The following is a 15,685-nucleotide window of genomic DNA, read 5'->3' on the forward strand; positions in this document are numbered from 1 at the left end:
TAAAATTACATATTACAATGGAGTAAAATGTAAAGCGTGCTATCTTTCTATTTATATAAATAGAAGGGATTCGAAGTTTAGTATATAATAACTGAATGCTTTTTCTAAAAACAACATGAAAATTAACTATGAAACCATTCAAAGTATCAAGTAGGTAAAACTTGTACTATTCGAAAAATACGAAGATAATTTATGAAAGCTGCAATTACATTATCTCTGATAAGCTTTTAATGATTGACTAGTCGTTTAATTCGTAATTAATATCTATAAAAAGATATCAACATCGCTAAATGATCATTTTAACAGTATATCTACGGGCTGCATTCGTGTTGCAAACATCGAACGTTTTTTATACCTTTTACAAATTAGGTTCGATCCTTTCGTAACCACGTTGCAGCAATTAAAGTTAACCAGCGATACCATGTCCTTCATAATTTAAATAACACAGCTTAAGGTCGCTATCATACTGGTCTGCTGCCACACAATTAAGTATTTATTATCTTAAACTCGTTTACGTAAAATATGCGCTAATTATACTATCAGGAATAAATACTCTTCTCTTTGCTATTTTTAAATAACAGAATAAGCAAAGTAATTTTCCTTTCGTTTTCCTGTCATAACGACCAATTGCCAATGTGAAATAACTCGTTACTAGGGATGAGGTCAATTTCAATATGAACTTACAAGTTCAAATCTCTTCTAATATAAATGTTTTGCTTCATAAGATTCGATCTCTACTCACAAGAATCAATGTTTCATTTTCTGTACTTATTATTATTAGAAAGTACTCGAATTATACGAATCTATTTTGGCAAATGGAAAGAGCATTTTACTATGATATTTGAAAAAATCTAATTTCATGAAACTAGTGCTCTGGAAGACAAGAAACTACATATCGTAAGTGTTAGCACTTACAATTTGATTTCGTTCGAATTCAATGTTGTTATCAGTAAACTGTCACAAGAGTACCGTAGTCTGTACTATTCACATATTTGTATAAAATAAAATGGATGAAGTGCTTACAACAAGCTTAGTAAAAGTACTTATCTGTTTATTTTTTACATTTCTCAAAGTACTTACAAATCGTTAAAAAAGTTATCTCGAGTCTGTTTAAAGATGTCCACTTTTTTTTAAGGTAGATATCTATATATAAGATTCGAAATTTTTCAATCCTATTCAAATTTATTTGCAATATTTAGTGCTTGCTATGTTTGCTCATTACTAATGGTGGGATTTACTCGCAACTAGGTTCAAACTTTGACCAATTGACATAGCATTGAATTACTAGCATTTTCGAAACCCACAGATCACTCTGAATTTCTAAACCAGTTATAAATCTAACAATTCACTGCAAGTATGTACACATAATCATTGAAACGTTACTGCATTAAGTAATATTTCAAATCTATCGAAAGAAATTTAGATACTGAAATTTACTCGGATTTGCGATATTCGTATTATTTGTTTTTTACGTTAGATTACTTAATAAGTTTTAATCAAAGTTTAACATGAGATTAGAAGAGAGAATCCAGTTCAGTTACCGATGCATTTTCCCTTATCCTTTTCCATTTAAAATCTAACTTTTGATCTCTAACTTATAAAATCTTCGTAATTCAGAATTTGCTCAAAATATTGTACTAAAAATTTCCTTTCTGAAACTTCGAAACCATCTTCAGTGTGTTCTTATACATTTGCGGATAAATTGAATCAACATTTTCGATTTCAACCGCTGCTTCATCCTTTTACAAAATTGATAAAGGATACAGTGTTGTTGCAAATAATTTCGATTTCGACTTTCGGTTGTCATTCTTTCCTCTACCAATTTTACCTATTTACATCTGCTAAAAAATAAATACTAGTTAAGAAAGAGCATACAATGGCAAAACAACATGGTTTCAACAGACTTCGATCAATACCTCATTAAAAATTAATAAAGGAAAGGCGACAGAATTTGTGAAATGACATAATAACATAGGCTTGGTCTCAGTCTGTGTTCAGTGCACACTAAAAAGACTGGAATAATCGGTGACAATACCGTTTCGTTTCAAAGCAATTTATACATGAAAACTTGTTTCAAAGGAGTAAGATGAGCGAGAAGGGGAAAAGCTCGAGCTATCCGAAACACTTTAAACGTTACAAAAAAAAAAAAAAAAAAAAAGAAAAACGGAAAGCTATTCCTATCACGGTGAAATAACTACCGGGACATTTACTTTTCCCGTAGTTTTTTCTTAGTCTGTGCCGATTTCGAGTGGCAAGAGCCAGCTATGGTAGGACACCCCGCGACTCGAGCTATGCCACTGCTCCTTTATGGCACTCGACGAGGCGGAATGCGCGATTATCGACAGATACGACGATAAATGCCAGTCGCAGAATGATTGCAGTTCGTTTTAGAAGCTCGCCGATTTGCCTTGTCGAGACAGACCGGCCTGGCTGTCCGCTTTCTCGCTCGTTCGACCTTCTTTCGCAACGTTCAATCGTCGGCTACGTGCACGCGTTGTTATTGAATCTCTAAATCCTGCGTGAAAATCTCGGCAACAACTGTGTACGTTTCCTTATTGAACGAGATTTCGCGATTTCATGCTGGTTGCACGTGGAATTTTCGAACGCTTTTCATAGCGTTTCGACAGGAACGAATCGTCCTTTCATCTTGCTCAGGGATGCGTTGAAGATAATCCAGATTCGCCCATGATCCAAATATCGTTGATCAAGGTGATGGATTTATTATGAAAGCTGATGAGTGGCGTGAATCGAACGGATTTAATAACATGTAAATTTATACTTCAGATAGGACTTAATGTTTCATCGATTGGTCGAATGGACAGTTTTACGAGCTTTTGCTCGCGATTGTGTAAGCTCTTCTAAAAAGAGCTTAGCATTGAGTGTAGTAATTCTGGTTCATTTTCTTTCTAGAAATGATCGTCACAGTAAAAGTGATTTTGATGAATCGAGAAAAGGAACGAAAGATAGCAAATTATAATTGAGCAGGAACATAATGGATTTTGCTTAAAAATTAACACTAACGTTGCAAAAAAAAAAAAAAGAGGAAAGGAAACAATTATCTTGTAAAAATGAAACAAAATCTGTAATAAAAGATTTATTTCAATACGTTAGGTACATTTCTTAATTAGAAGTTTTAAATCGTCATTATACTATAGATGTTTATGCATTTGTGAAAAATCGAGTCGAAAAATTTTTGTATAAAAATTCGCAGAATGCGCCTAATAATACAGAAATACGTCAAATGTCCAGAGTATAGTAATCATTATAATATTTAGCGAATAAAACAAATCTCTGTTTAGGTCTTATTTTTATTTATATTTGCAAAAATTTGGATTTACTTAGATATCCGCGGTTTAATAACCGCAATCATATATTTGTTTTAATTTAATTTAAATTTAAATTGCATCTGTTAGTAAACAGGCGATCAAATCTCAAAGAAATATGTTCCGATTTTTCTTAATAACGACGCATTACAGACGAATACAATGTAATGGCAACGAAATACAAACAGAATGCAGGCAATAGAACATAAAATAATAAGATAGAATTGCCAGGGTCTTATTTGACCCGGTCGTTTTATATCGTAATCAAAGTGACAGAAAAATAAGAAGCAATCACGGGATACGTCGATACGGTGCTTCTTTAGAGTTAGGTTATTTAAATTACTGTCACGTCACACAGTCTTCCTTTCTCTGCGATTGAAAGGACAGCTCTTTCTTTATCTCTTGCGATGGTGTTACGAAATACCGGCAAGATGCGCCGCGAGAGATCCTCGATCCACGATTCTCGCAGAATACGACTCGGTCAATCGCGATCGAATGGATGATCAACTGGATGAGTTGCAGAAATCCAGCGACTCGTCGTTGTTATTTTTCCCCCATGTCTTTTGCTCGCCACGAGGTGACGAACAGCCGCTGCTAACGATAAGATCGCGTCATTTATTTGGCCCATAACAGTTACGATTTCCTTTGCATCGAGGTGTCACACGAAATCGTATTATACGTCGTATATTTTATTTGATTAATTTCAAGAACCAATTAATTGTAGACCTTTTTCTATCTTTTTCATTTTAATGAGTGTTAGGATCAAAACAAATAAAGACTAGATGATAATAAAGAAGATGATATAGGTTTCTTTCTTATTTGAGATTTTCAAGTAATTAAAATAGAGTGATAATTACAAAACAAACAAGACACTGCTTATTTTTGTTTATTTTATTATATCTCAGAAATATTGTTTGCCGTAATATGAGAAATACGCTAATCTTTTGAAAAATTTCGTGAGCCTGTAACTATTTAAAAATTTCTCCTTTCTTGGATTCAATATGCCATTTTTCTTTTGAATTATGGAGTGATATTAAAATCAGAAGAGTCCATAAAAATGAACTTATCCCGCATATTTCCCGTGATCCTTGCAATGTTTTTATCCATTAACATGGTTGTATGAGAACTTGAATTTTCCTATAGAATATTTTTTAATACGCGTATGTAAACAATTTTTAATAAAGTATGTTAATCTATCTTTATTTAATACGGTAGTGTAGCTCTATTAAAATGAATAAAGGTTGAAAATTTTCACTTAAAAGCATTACGAGTTAGAGGAACTCAAGCTATAAGTATATAAAACATTAAATCTCTTAAGATAGAGAATACTCTTAATAATTGCTTATGAACTCTGAAATTTTCATTGGAAGTTTTATTAATTTGGAAAGTAGAACAGGTACACAGCGAAGTATATAATCAGTACATCTACTTTGAGCAATTTAAACTCTGTAATCGAATTTTTCCGCGCTTCTAGGCAGCTACTATTACGGTTGATTACATTTTCATTCTGAGGCGAGGAATAGAAACTAGTAACTCTTACATATACATTGCGTAATTGCGATGTAACGATATAGTAATAAAAGGAAATAGTGTAGAGTAGGTAATAAACGTACAAACTAATACTTAAAAGGTATAATAGATGCATATAAGCATGTAATTTTTAAATCATGTCATGCTGTAGATTATAGAGATCTATTTGGCAATTATACACGTTGCAAATGGGACATTCGGTCTTAGAAAGTAGGTGTGAATACGTGAGTTTAATGTGACTTTTATTTATTACGTCTATTTTGTTAGGTTTATTAGCATTATTTCTGTTGTTTCCGTTTATGATTAACGGAAACTAATAATCGTTATAAACAAAATGCTTAATAGCAATAATATAGCGACGAAGCGGAATAACAAAGTATAAACGTACATAGACATGTAACGTACGTAGGTGATTTTCAAATCACATGATGCTAAAGAGGGTTATTTGGCAAACTACCGAAGCGTCCAGCAAACTACCGAAACGTCCTGTTTTGCGACCAAGTTTTCAGGACAGAAAAAAAAATAAAAAAAATACATAAAAAAGCTCCACTCCCCAGCGGCTTAACCCCAAAAATTGTATCATACAACGAAAAATGTAAAGCGCCGACACATAATACAGCATGGCTACTTCGTACCGTCGCGTATCGGTATCTTTGCCTAACATACCATTACAAAAAAATCACCGTTTACTGTGAATATGTACCTAAAACTGTATTCTTGGACTCAATAAACTTTAAATCTCTAAAAAACAAAAAAAAAGGGTTATTTGGCAATTATACGTGTTACAAATGGAAAACTTGATTTTAAAGAGATAAACAGATTGCTGAACAGCAATGATATAATAATAAGACAAAATTGTACAGTAATAAACGTATAAAATAATACTTATAAATCATAGATATAGATACAGTATGTAGCTTTCAATCCATGTGATATTATAGGAGCTTCAAAGAATGTATTTACTTCACGATGATTTGATCGTAGATAGACTTACGCGAATGTATAAGTTTCGTGAGTTTAACCGATTTATTTATGTTATTTTATTTTACTTCATACGACAATCGGATGTGATACTGTACAATTTTTTCACTTACTGTTCTACAACAATAATATTGAATATTAAAGTTCTCTTTAAAAAAAATGTTCAAGTCAGTTGATCGACTCTTCCATCAATGGAAGGGTACCGCTCCCACTCGGTCGATTTCGAGGACAGTCATCTAAAGTGTCATAAAGCAAGGTTAGAGTTACATCGAAGGTACCGTATGTTAGAGCATATTGCCGGAAATATCTTGGCCTTTGGGCGCGGACACTTCAAATCGGAACGCACATCTGCTCGAGCAATTTGGAGCATTCGAACAGTTAAGAGTGCTGCAGTTAACACTTTCGACCGTGAAAGTTCTGTTAGTATTATGATGCTTGCGCTTACGTTGCAACTGCTGATGTTATCCTATAATGCCCGATAATTATTACAGACGTTTGGGTAATGTATACATTTTATAACAATGATAAAGCAGGCGAAGTTAAAATTGAACGAGATGAGAAAACAATTTGGAAGAAAATGATAAATGTGTGTCGGCAGTTAAATTGTTCTTGCAAGTCAATTTTAAGTTGATCTAGTAATAACGCTCAAAATGATTGTAATTGTATTTTGTGTGTGTGTATTTAGAAATATTAATATATTATATATGATATCATTAATATTATAAAGAGAAAAGGTCTGTATGTATGTTGGAGATAATCTCAGAAACTATTCAACGGATTTCCATAATTCACTTACCGCACAATTAGAAGCGAAAGTACATTTCCTTCAGGTAGACATTATTTTATTACTCAGAAAACCGAATCGTGAGCATGAATGCGACTCAAGTTGAATTAACGCAGCCTGGTTTCCACCGCACGATTGCACCTCACTCGACTGATAGTCGAGTGGTATGTGGGTATAGGTCTAAGGTCTAACTCAGGCGAACCACTTTAGAACACGTCACAACCACAAAACGGTGGTTGCTTGTAGTTATTGTGTGGTTGGGCTGTCGGTGGAATCAACCACTCACGAACCATTTTTTATTGGTCGCTTGAAGACCGTACCGACGACAAACAACCACACTACAAGCCTAAGAACATAATGAATTTCGAAGAGAAAACGTTGTTGTTTGCTTCTATTATTACGTCGAAGAAAATGACGTCGTAGAAACAACATTTTTTAGGCTCATCCTATGGTAGAAAATAAAAACAAGAGCTAGTTTAACTCGGTTATTCATTGAGAATGTATGGTGACAAGCGACGAATAAAAAATTATTCGCAAGTGGTTGATTCCATCAACGGCTTAATCACACAATAACGTCTGTCTCAATTAGGCCCAACCTAAGAGAAGAATATTTTTCTTACCGATAATTATACATAATCGGTTTATTTTTAAGTTTAAAAAAGAAATTTAAAAAATCAATATCAATTCTTACCAGTAATAGAACTAAAATTTGTAGTTTATATAGAAGTATTATAATATCAAATAAAAACAGAAAAAAATATCAGTTTTCTCCAGCTCTACACGCACTAAGTCGCGAACGAAATTTAGTAATGAAATAAAAAATTTTAAGAATAAAGTCACCTTTAAAATGCATTATATAATTGTCGCAACAAATTACATCCCATGTTGCCTAAATTATACTATCTCAAGTTATCTGTACCTTCCAATTCACTTATTACGAAACCACATGTCGCTTTGTGCAATTATATAATCGATTTATAATTTAATAATTTACAATTTGTAATTTATATCTCAAAACGGTTTTATAATTATTCTTTTGCTACCAAGTCTCAATTATCGCTCGAAGCTTGCTCCTTTTACACCAAATGAAAGATCTTGATCTTTATTATCTTTCTTCACCAGATGAGATATACATATAATTAAGCGAATGATCATATTTTATTTACAAGATAAGATATTTAATATACGATACTATTTTCCTATTGTCGCAATCATTTCGATTTGTTCCTGTAGAATAATATCAGAACGATAAAATATTTGTTGCAATTCAAAAATCGAGAAAGAAGTAAAGCGTGTTTAGGTTGTTTTGTTTAAAGTTATAAAGCCAGTCTGGTTTGGTATTTTAATTTATTCATCAAAATGGAACAATTCTCTGCTAAAACTGTGAAACCGAGACTGGAACGAACACCAGCGCTTCGTTTCTCCTAATCGAGTTTAGCATCGTCGAGCGCATTACAGCTTTGTGAAATAAATATGCCTTTCTTCTCCAGAATTTCAACTACAACGCGAAAATTACATTATTCGTCTCGCATCGAGTTCTGATTTCCTTTCTCGCTTAAATACAATTTTAACGGTAGTTTCCATATTACGGTCGCCGAGTGCAATACGAGATTTTTGCATTCCAAACAGTTAAATTCTCTGCCCGAGTAAATTTACGAAACCTTTGATATTTCATTTCATTGTTTAATTTAAATTAAAGAATACTACTTAAATTCTACCGCTCGTATCCAATTATTTCGATCGATTTGCAGTAACAACATCTGAATTTTACCAAAGTATACAACATATAATAATAAATTAATAACTTGTGCAATAATAAATCAATACCACGTACTATCTTTGTCATGGAATTAGTAGATAATACATTTAAATTACATTACCAGTCGAATTTTACGATTACTGAGTCATCCATTTCAGTGTATTAATTTCCCAAGAATTAAAAAAATCTTGAAGGATATAAAAGAAGAATGAAATTGTGAAATCAGCTAAGGAGTCTGTTATCTCCGAAATCTTTCTTATTAAAAATTTATAAAAATAAAAGAAAGTCAGTTCTTGTAATACTAACTTGGGGTTAATAAAACAGTTAGCAACCATACATTGATATGTATGTCCATTAGTTGTAAGTGTCACTGCTAAAGTAATCGTAATAACCTTTTTGTTAGTTAAGAAAAATCTTTTTTAACTTACTTATATGTAGCATAGAAATTAAACGTCTTAAAGATTAACGCTTTTTAGATATTCAAGTAGCTCTTGGCAATTACAGATACCAATATCGTCACTATATATTGTACATTTTCAAAACCCAATTTTATCATTCTACAATATTCTACTATATATGTAGCTATATTTAAGGGTACGGGATAAATATATGTTTATAAATATATTTGTTAAAGGATGAAATTATTGCAAATTCTCTTATTGATAATATTATACTTGAACCACGTAAAATATATGTATCCTGTTCAAAGTAACATAACCCAGTTACCTTTAAGCGATTCTGTAACTTTTCCATTTTTCACAGCCAAACTAGATTGTCGAAAAGATTGGAACCTCCGAATCAATACTTCGCAGGGTTTACAACAAGAGATTCGAACGTTCTTGCTTTTGTACGTTTGAGCCGTACTATCGAATTTTTCGAAGGCAGAATTGGTTGAAAGCGAGGTCGACCCCGACGATGTTGAATTTGCATAATATATCGGCTTGAATTCACACTTAAATTGGTTGTTCGCGACCTATTGTAAACAGATACGTGCATTTGTGTCTAGTAACACAGGAAAGTGGAGATAAGAGAAAATAGTGACGAATCGTAGAAAATATTAATGTTTTCTAAAGAAATTTCTAAAACTACATTTCTAACATCAAGAGAATAAATTATTATATTAGAGGGAATTCAATAGCAAGAAATGCACTTTTCTACTTTGCAATGGAATTTATTTGTAAATGGAAGTAAATTTTCTCTCTCGTCTACAACGTAATTATACTTCTATATACTTGAGTAGATTAACGCTGCGGTGTAAGGTTATTTGAAATTTATTGCAGATTACAATGAATTTATTGGAAATTAATATGTTTAGCACGAAACAATGTTGAAAATTTCCTCACGAGTTAAAAGTTCTTCGTTAATAGTTTATAACCAGAAACTCTTCGTTTCTTTACGATAAATTTTCATATTTTTCGTTATTGCTTGACAAACCTCTTTTATTCGAAATAGCCCATTATAATTATTTATTTACGAGAAAAAAGATTATACTTTTTCATATTTGTCTTAGTTTTTAAAAATAATAATTGTGACAAAGATATCGTTTAGTTTTAGTATATATACTAATTAAATTAAATACAGAACAACGGTCGATAAAAATTTAAAAAATATAGATACATGAGTGTATGATTCTATGTATATATTATTATTTTCAAACAAAATACCATTATTCGTAAGTTGTTATTTTGTTTTATATATTATATATATGTATACAATGTATCATTTTATATAAAATATACGTATATGTATATAAGATATATAAATATAAAATTTATAATATATATTAAATATACATTAAATTTGCTTCATACATTTATAAGATTTCTAAAATTGTAATAATTGAATTTAAACACAAATACTTGGCAAACAAGTAATGACAAATATGAAACGATCGATTATGATAAGACAAATCCAACGTTTGCGCATTCTAAATTTCACAAAATGTTTATATTAGATATTTTCAAAGTATCGATTATTTTAAACAAAATTTTAAAATAATTTGAAACAGAGCCAGCTAAAATCTGTTTTCTACTTAGATGCTCAGGATGCGTAAAAAATTAACTAATAAAAGCCAACCAATCAGCCGTGCTTGGCAATATTATGACATAAAATTTTAGTAGAATCAAATGACTGCCCTTTACTCATTAAGCATAGTGCGTAAAGGTTATCGGTGATCATGTATTTATAATATTATGTGTTCATACAACATAGACAAATTACAAAGTGTAGAAAAAAAAAGAAAGTGAAAGTTTGGGTTTATTTTTAACCAAACAATTTTTTCCTAATATACGCTTAGCATCGTAATTTGAAATTAGTTTTCGCTAATTACGAACTACATCAAATATAACGTTTTACGAGCATCATTCTTTTTGCTGCCAAATTTCATCGACGAAGTGGTGCGTTGTTACGTTCAGAAATATTTTTTTGCATTTTTTAAAAAATCAATGCTTTTTTTCGCCGATGCGAGTCGATCAACGTTATTTTTTTCCTGATAATTGCAATTAGAAGAATGTGAGAACAAATTAAACGAACAGAAAGATTCGATAGTGAGACATAAAGCGATGGCTTAAAAATCAGCAGCTGCTACCAGATGCGCGGTTGTTTCGGAGAATCTTCGTAGGAGAGGCTCGAATTAGGTGATCTTCACGACTTTTTCGGGAACGTCGAGAGTAGCCATTAACAACTCCATGTTCTGGCCCATCTGCTTCTTGATGTTTCACTTCTAAATAGCCTAGTGTCTTAACCGTTCGATACGATAAGGAGTGATGGATGGTATCAAAAATAGAACGGAACTCGATTAGAGCAGTTTGTAAACCGGAGTGTAACACGAAAGGATACATATAGAAGTAAAATACGATGTTGATAATTTATATAAAATCCTAACAAGATTTAATAAAGATTCGTCATCTGTTATTTCGTTAAATTCGTATTTTCTAATACTCTGTACGTTAATTGTTACTTGCGGCTGTAGATTAATAATCTTTGAGAAAAAAGATTCTCTCTTTGAAGTTTTTAAGCACTTTCGTCCAAAGAGATATTTTCTACAGAAAGCTTAATTTGAATCCTAATGCCGTATAACACACAGTGGAAATTAAAAATAATTTAAAATAACAAGAATATAGATGTTACGCATAGTGAATTACATTTGTAGTATTTAATATTGTATATCATTAGTATATAATAATATGCAATAATAAATAATAGTATAACATTACAATTTAATGTACGAAATCTCTATATAAACGTTTAATCTTTTTCTTCTAGGAGACAACAGCTCGAACAATCGGTGTATTGTGAGGCTGAATCCCGGCGTACCGCTGTCGAAGATGAAAGACAAGATATTCAAGGTGCCAACCAGGAAAAGATAAAGGTAAGGCTGTGCTCGAAATAAACGAGAAATAATATTTTTTTTTTAATGAAGTCCATATTCCAGATTCTTAACAATATGTACACATTTCTTATTAGTTAAAATGTCCCAAATATGAGTAGTTTTACAAAATTCGTTTCGTTGAAATTAACTACTGTATGAATATTTCTTCTACTTACTGTAGATTTAACAATTTCTATCAAAAATTCCAAAATGTCGCGACTGATTTTGCGATGGAAACTCGTTCGAACTAGCCGTGTCAACGCTACGGTTTTCTGTTTCTGCAGGGTACTACGCAAGATTTATTCGAATTGTTGGAAAGAGTGCAGTGTTCGCGTCTTGATGATCAACGATGCGTTTTACCACCGTACTTCTCTCAGGTAAGAGACACATTAAGATGCTTATTCATGTTCCATTCTGCTGAGTCGAATCCATGCTTTCCAGAAGCTTTGGTTCTGGAAAGATTGGCTGGATTAAAATGCTCCATTAAGAAGTTTACGAAGGCTAATATCTTTCGCTAATAACCATTATCATCTGTAATCGTCCAACCATATACATTGAAATATTTTATTTTGTTCAACTTCGACCTTCTTACAGTTCGTTAAGGGACTTAGGTACTTTTATTGCTGTCGATATATAACTAGTTGAAATTCAAGGATTTCATAATTTACTTTTCGTGTAACAAGGTGCTTTGCCTTTCACATATATGATTTTCATCGTAATTAAAAATTCCCACAATGAGAATTGTAAAGACAAAATATACAATCGAACTGCTCATTATATCAAATGATTAAATTTTATGATCTGATCGGATTTCAAGTAGAGCAAGGCTATTTATATCCACTTTCAACAACAAGATAGGTATTAATAAAATATCCGTCAGACATATAATTATCATTTTAATTGTACATTATTATAACAGTAACTAATAATTAGTAGAGAGTTAAATAATCAAGTGAAATGAAAACTGTTATAAATTTAATGAAGCTTGAAAAAATCTTCGCTTTATGTCTGTGATCTGCAACTTAGAAATTACATTATCCTATATTACTAGGAATTAACTTTTTAATTTCAAAATTTATTTCCTCATATTATAGTATTCTGCAATGACAATATAGAATAAAATTATTACAACTCCTTATATCCATAGTCTATAACTAAATTACATCGTATGAAAACTATTTCAAATTACTGTTTAGCTTTAAAAAATGCATATATTTATGTACCGTAATGGGATACTTTCTTTAGAAATATAGCTACTAGTTTTCTAATGCTTGTAAGAGACGAATAGCTTAATCAGGCACAAATTATTTTACTCCAATACATGTTACTATCAATATCAATGCATAAATTCTAATTAATTGATACGTCGTATAACCACAATTGGATTAAGTTATCCATGATATGAATATCTAACGTTTCCACTCATGATCCAAATATAATACTAGGCGTAGTTAGTATAAGCACTCTAGTGGAAATCCCAGTCTACGGATTAGCATAGAAGCATCGTCGTTCGCTTAAAGGGTATTTCCTGATAGAGAAATATTTATCTACAAAAAAAAAATAATGGCATAGTAGCAAACACGTACTAGGAAAAAGTAAGGTAACGTAATATATTTGTTTAATTCAGTATAAGTCTCATATCTTTTGTTATTAAACAAATTACACAAATTTTATGATGCCAACTTGAACAGCATTTTATTTACGTGTTAATCGTGTTCTTTCCTAATACCGGAAATAATTTGTCAAATACTGCCATTTTCACGATCCTTCTATCGTTTTCTAGCTTTGAAAGTATTTTTCCCATTCGTCCTGACAGTTAGTATCATACATTTCTTTTCTGATGCTACTGAACAATTTATTGGACATTTAGTACATCTAGGATGTATATAAATGTACGTAATAGAACTTTTTGTTTTACAAAACGAATTGAAAGTGACGCGCGTTAGAAGTACCACAGCAGTCAAAATGACTGGTTCTACAATTTTACAAATGTGTCAACCCTCGTTTAGGGGTCATAGTCCCAGATGGATTAATAATACCAAAAATGTACTATACATGGACTTCATGTATAACATGGAATTCCTTCTGTAAGAAGGTAATAAATCAATAAATATAAAAATATTCTATTATTACATATTTTTTAAAGACCAGTCATTTTCACTGGTTTTGGTAGAAAATTAAATACATAATATTAAGGTTTATTTTAATAAACATTATTTCTGAAATTGGCAACTGTCTGGCGATTTCTCATTGGACTCATGTTGTATTGTTTAAATAATGAAATTTCTGTAGGGAGATATATATATTCCTTTTACTTTATGTGATCTCTTCTAGAGGTTAATATTTTTCTAAATAATAAAAATATGAAAGAAAATATTCTTAATATTGAAGTCAAAAAATTGAAAACAATACGATACTAATAACGAGATTAACAGCTAATGATAACAACCAATATAATTAGGGGAGTATCCAGTCTATATATTTGATAAATTTTCAGTATAAAAATCTTAAATTTATTAAATATTACACATGAATTAAATTCATTTGAAACACATAACAATAAGATAATGAATAACATTTAAGTTCTAAATGTATATTTATCATCTCTATGAAATGATACGAATTCATGTAATTAACTATTTTATTTACGAGGTAGATCTAGAATTACTTAACTTTCTATATTTAATTAAATTCATTTATTATATTACTATACTTTACACATTTATAAATTAATGTTAAAATAATACTCGTAGCTTTCAATTTTATAAAACTTCGTCAAATTAAAAATTTTAATTGAATTAAATAGAAAATTTTATCGAACGGTCGTCATTTAATCGTATGCATCGAGCAATAATCGAAAGGAATTAATAAAAGTAAATAATGGTTAATAATGGTAAGCACACTTTCGTGATTTTCATCGAAAGACCAATCATGTACCTCGATTTCAATCCACTTAGTTTACCTTGTTTAATCAGAGATCCATTCTGCCGTTGTTTAGTCGAAAGAATCAAATGTATATCTTATCCAGTAGAAAGAGAAGAAACGCACGACCAAAGGCTTTGGCAAGGGGCCCAAGTAGTTAAGACGCTATTGTGGTTGAAAAATCTGTTCGTATGCAGAATCGGTTTGGAACGGTGCGCTTGCTTACTTGTCTGGTCAGTATCCACGTGCAGCCGGAATCTCAATCTGTCTGCCACGAATGACTCGAAGATAAATGAACGTCATCATCCACGGTGCGAGTAGCAAAAAGCTTTAGGACGAATCGTTTGGTCACGCGCTGCTTGAATTTCAATCAGGATTGTCTGCCGGCCTTTCTAGTCCTTCTAGTGTCTATAAAATTTTCGGTCTGTCGATTTCTAGGGGAGGATCTTGCTAGTCACGTGTTGAACCGTTCCAAGTGGAGAGTCCGCGCGAACGAAAATGATCATGGAACTCGTTCATTGGGGCGTTTTGAACCGCGATTATCTAATGAAACCTAACGACAAGACTATTTCTTTGTTTAACAACGAAATTAAAACTTTGATGGGAGATTAACGTGAGTTTACGAAGATAAAGGTTGACAAATTTTTGGCATAGTAGTGTAATATATATAATGACGAGGCAAGAAGAACTGGGTATCTTTTCTGGCTAGAAATTGTTGACACAGGTTTGTGAAAAATAAAGAAGTCTACCCTTTTTCACGTTTGCAACGTGTTGGAAACTGACAGGAATAATTGAGCGATTGATACTAATGAATCTTGTAAATGAAGTGTGGAAAAATTACAAAACGTACACAAAATAATTTGGCGGCAATGCAATAGTATGATAGTAAAATAAAAATTTCTATAATATAGACATATAAATATGAAACTATAAAACTATATGTATATTATAGAGATTTGTGTGCTTATCTTATGTTAAGAATCTAAATTTTTTCTCATTTACACAGGTTAAAATAA

The 15,685-nt window shown here is 31.5% G+C and overlaps 1 protein-coding gene across 3 annotated transcripts in view; it reads left to right on the forward strand.

Annotated features, from left to right (window-relative positions):
* Positions 1-15,685, forward strand: part of LOC126864407 (rap1 GTPase-activating protein 1) — a 251,388-nt gene that overhangs the window by 147,143 nt on the left and 88,560 nt on the right. For all 3 annotated transcript variants that reach the window (XM_050615719.1, XM_050615722.1, XM_050615720.1), the window contains exons 2-3: positions 11,642-11,747; positions 12,032-12,124. In XM_050615719.1, the coding sequence (XP_050471676.1) occupies positions 11,642-11,747; positions 12,032-12,124 (199 nt within the window). The remainder of the gene's footprint in view (positions 1-11,641; positions 11,748-12,031; positions 12,125-15,685) is intronic.

The sequence above is a fragment of the Bombus huntii genome, chromosome 4 (assembly GCF_024542735.1).
Source record: "Bombus huntii isolate Logan2020A chromosome 4, iyBomHunt1.1, whole genome shotgun sequence".
NCBI classification, from domain to species: Eukaryota; Metazoa; Arthropoda; class Insecta; order Hymenoptera; family Apidae; genus Bombus; species Bombus huntii.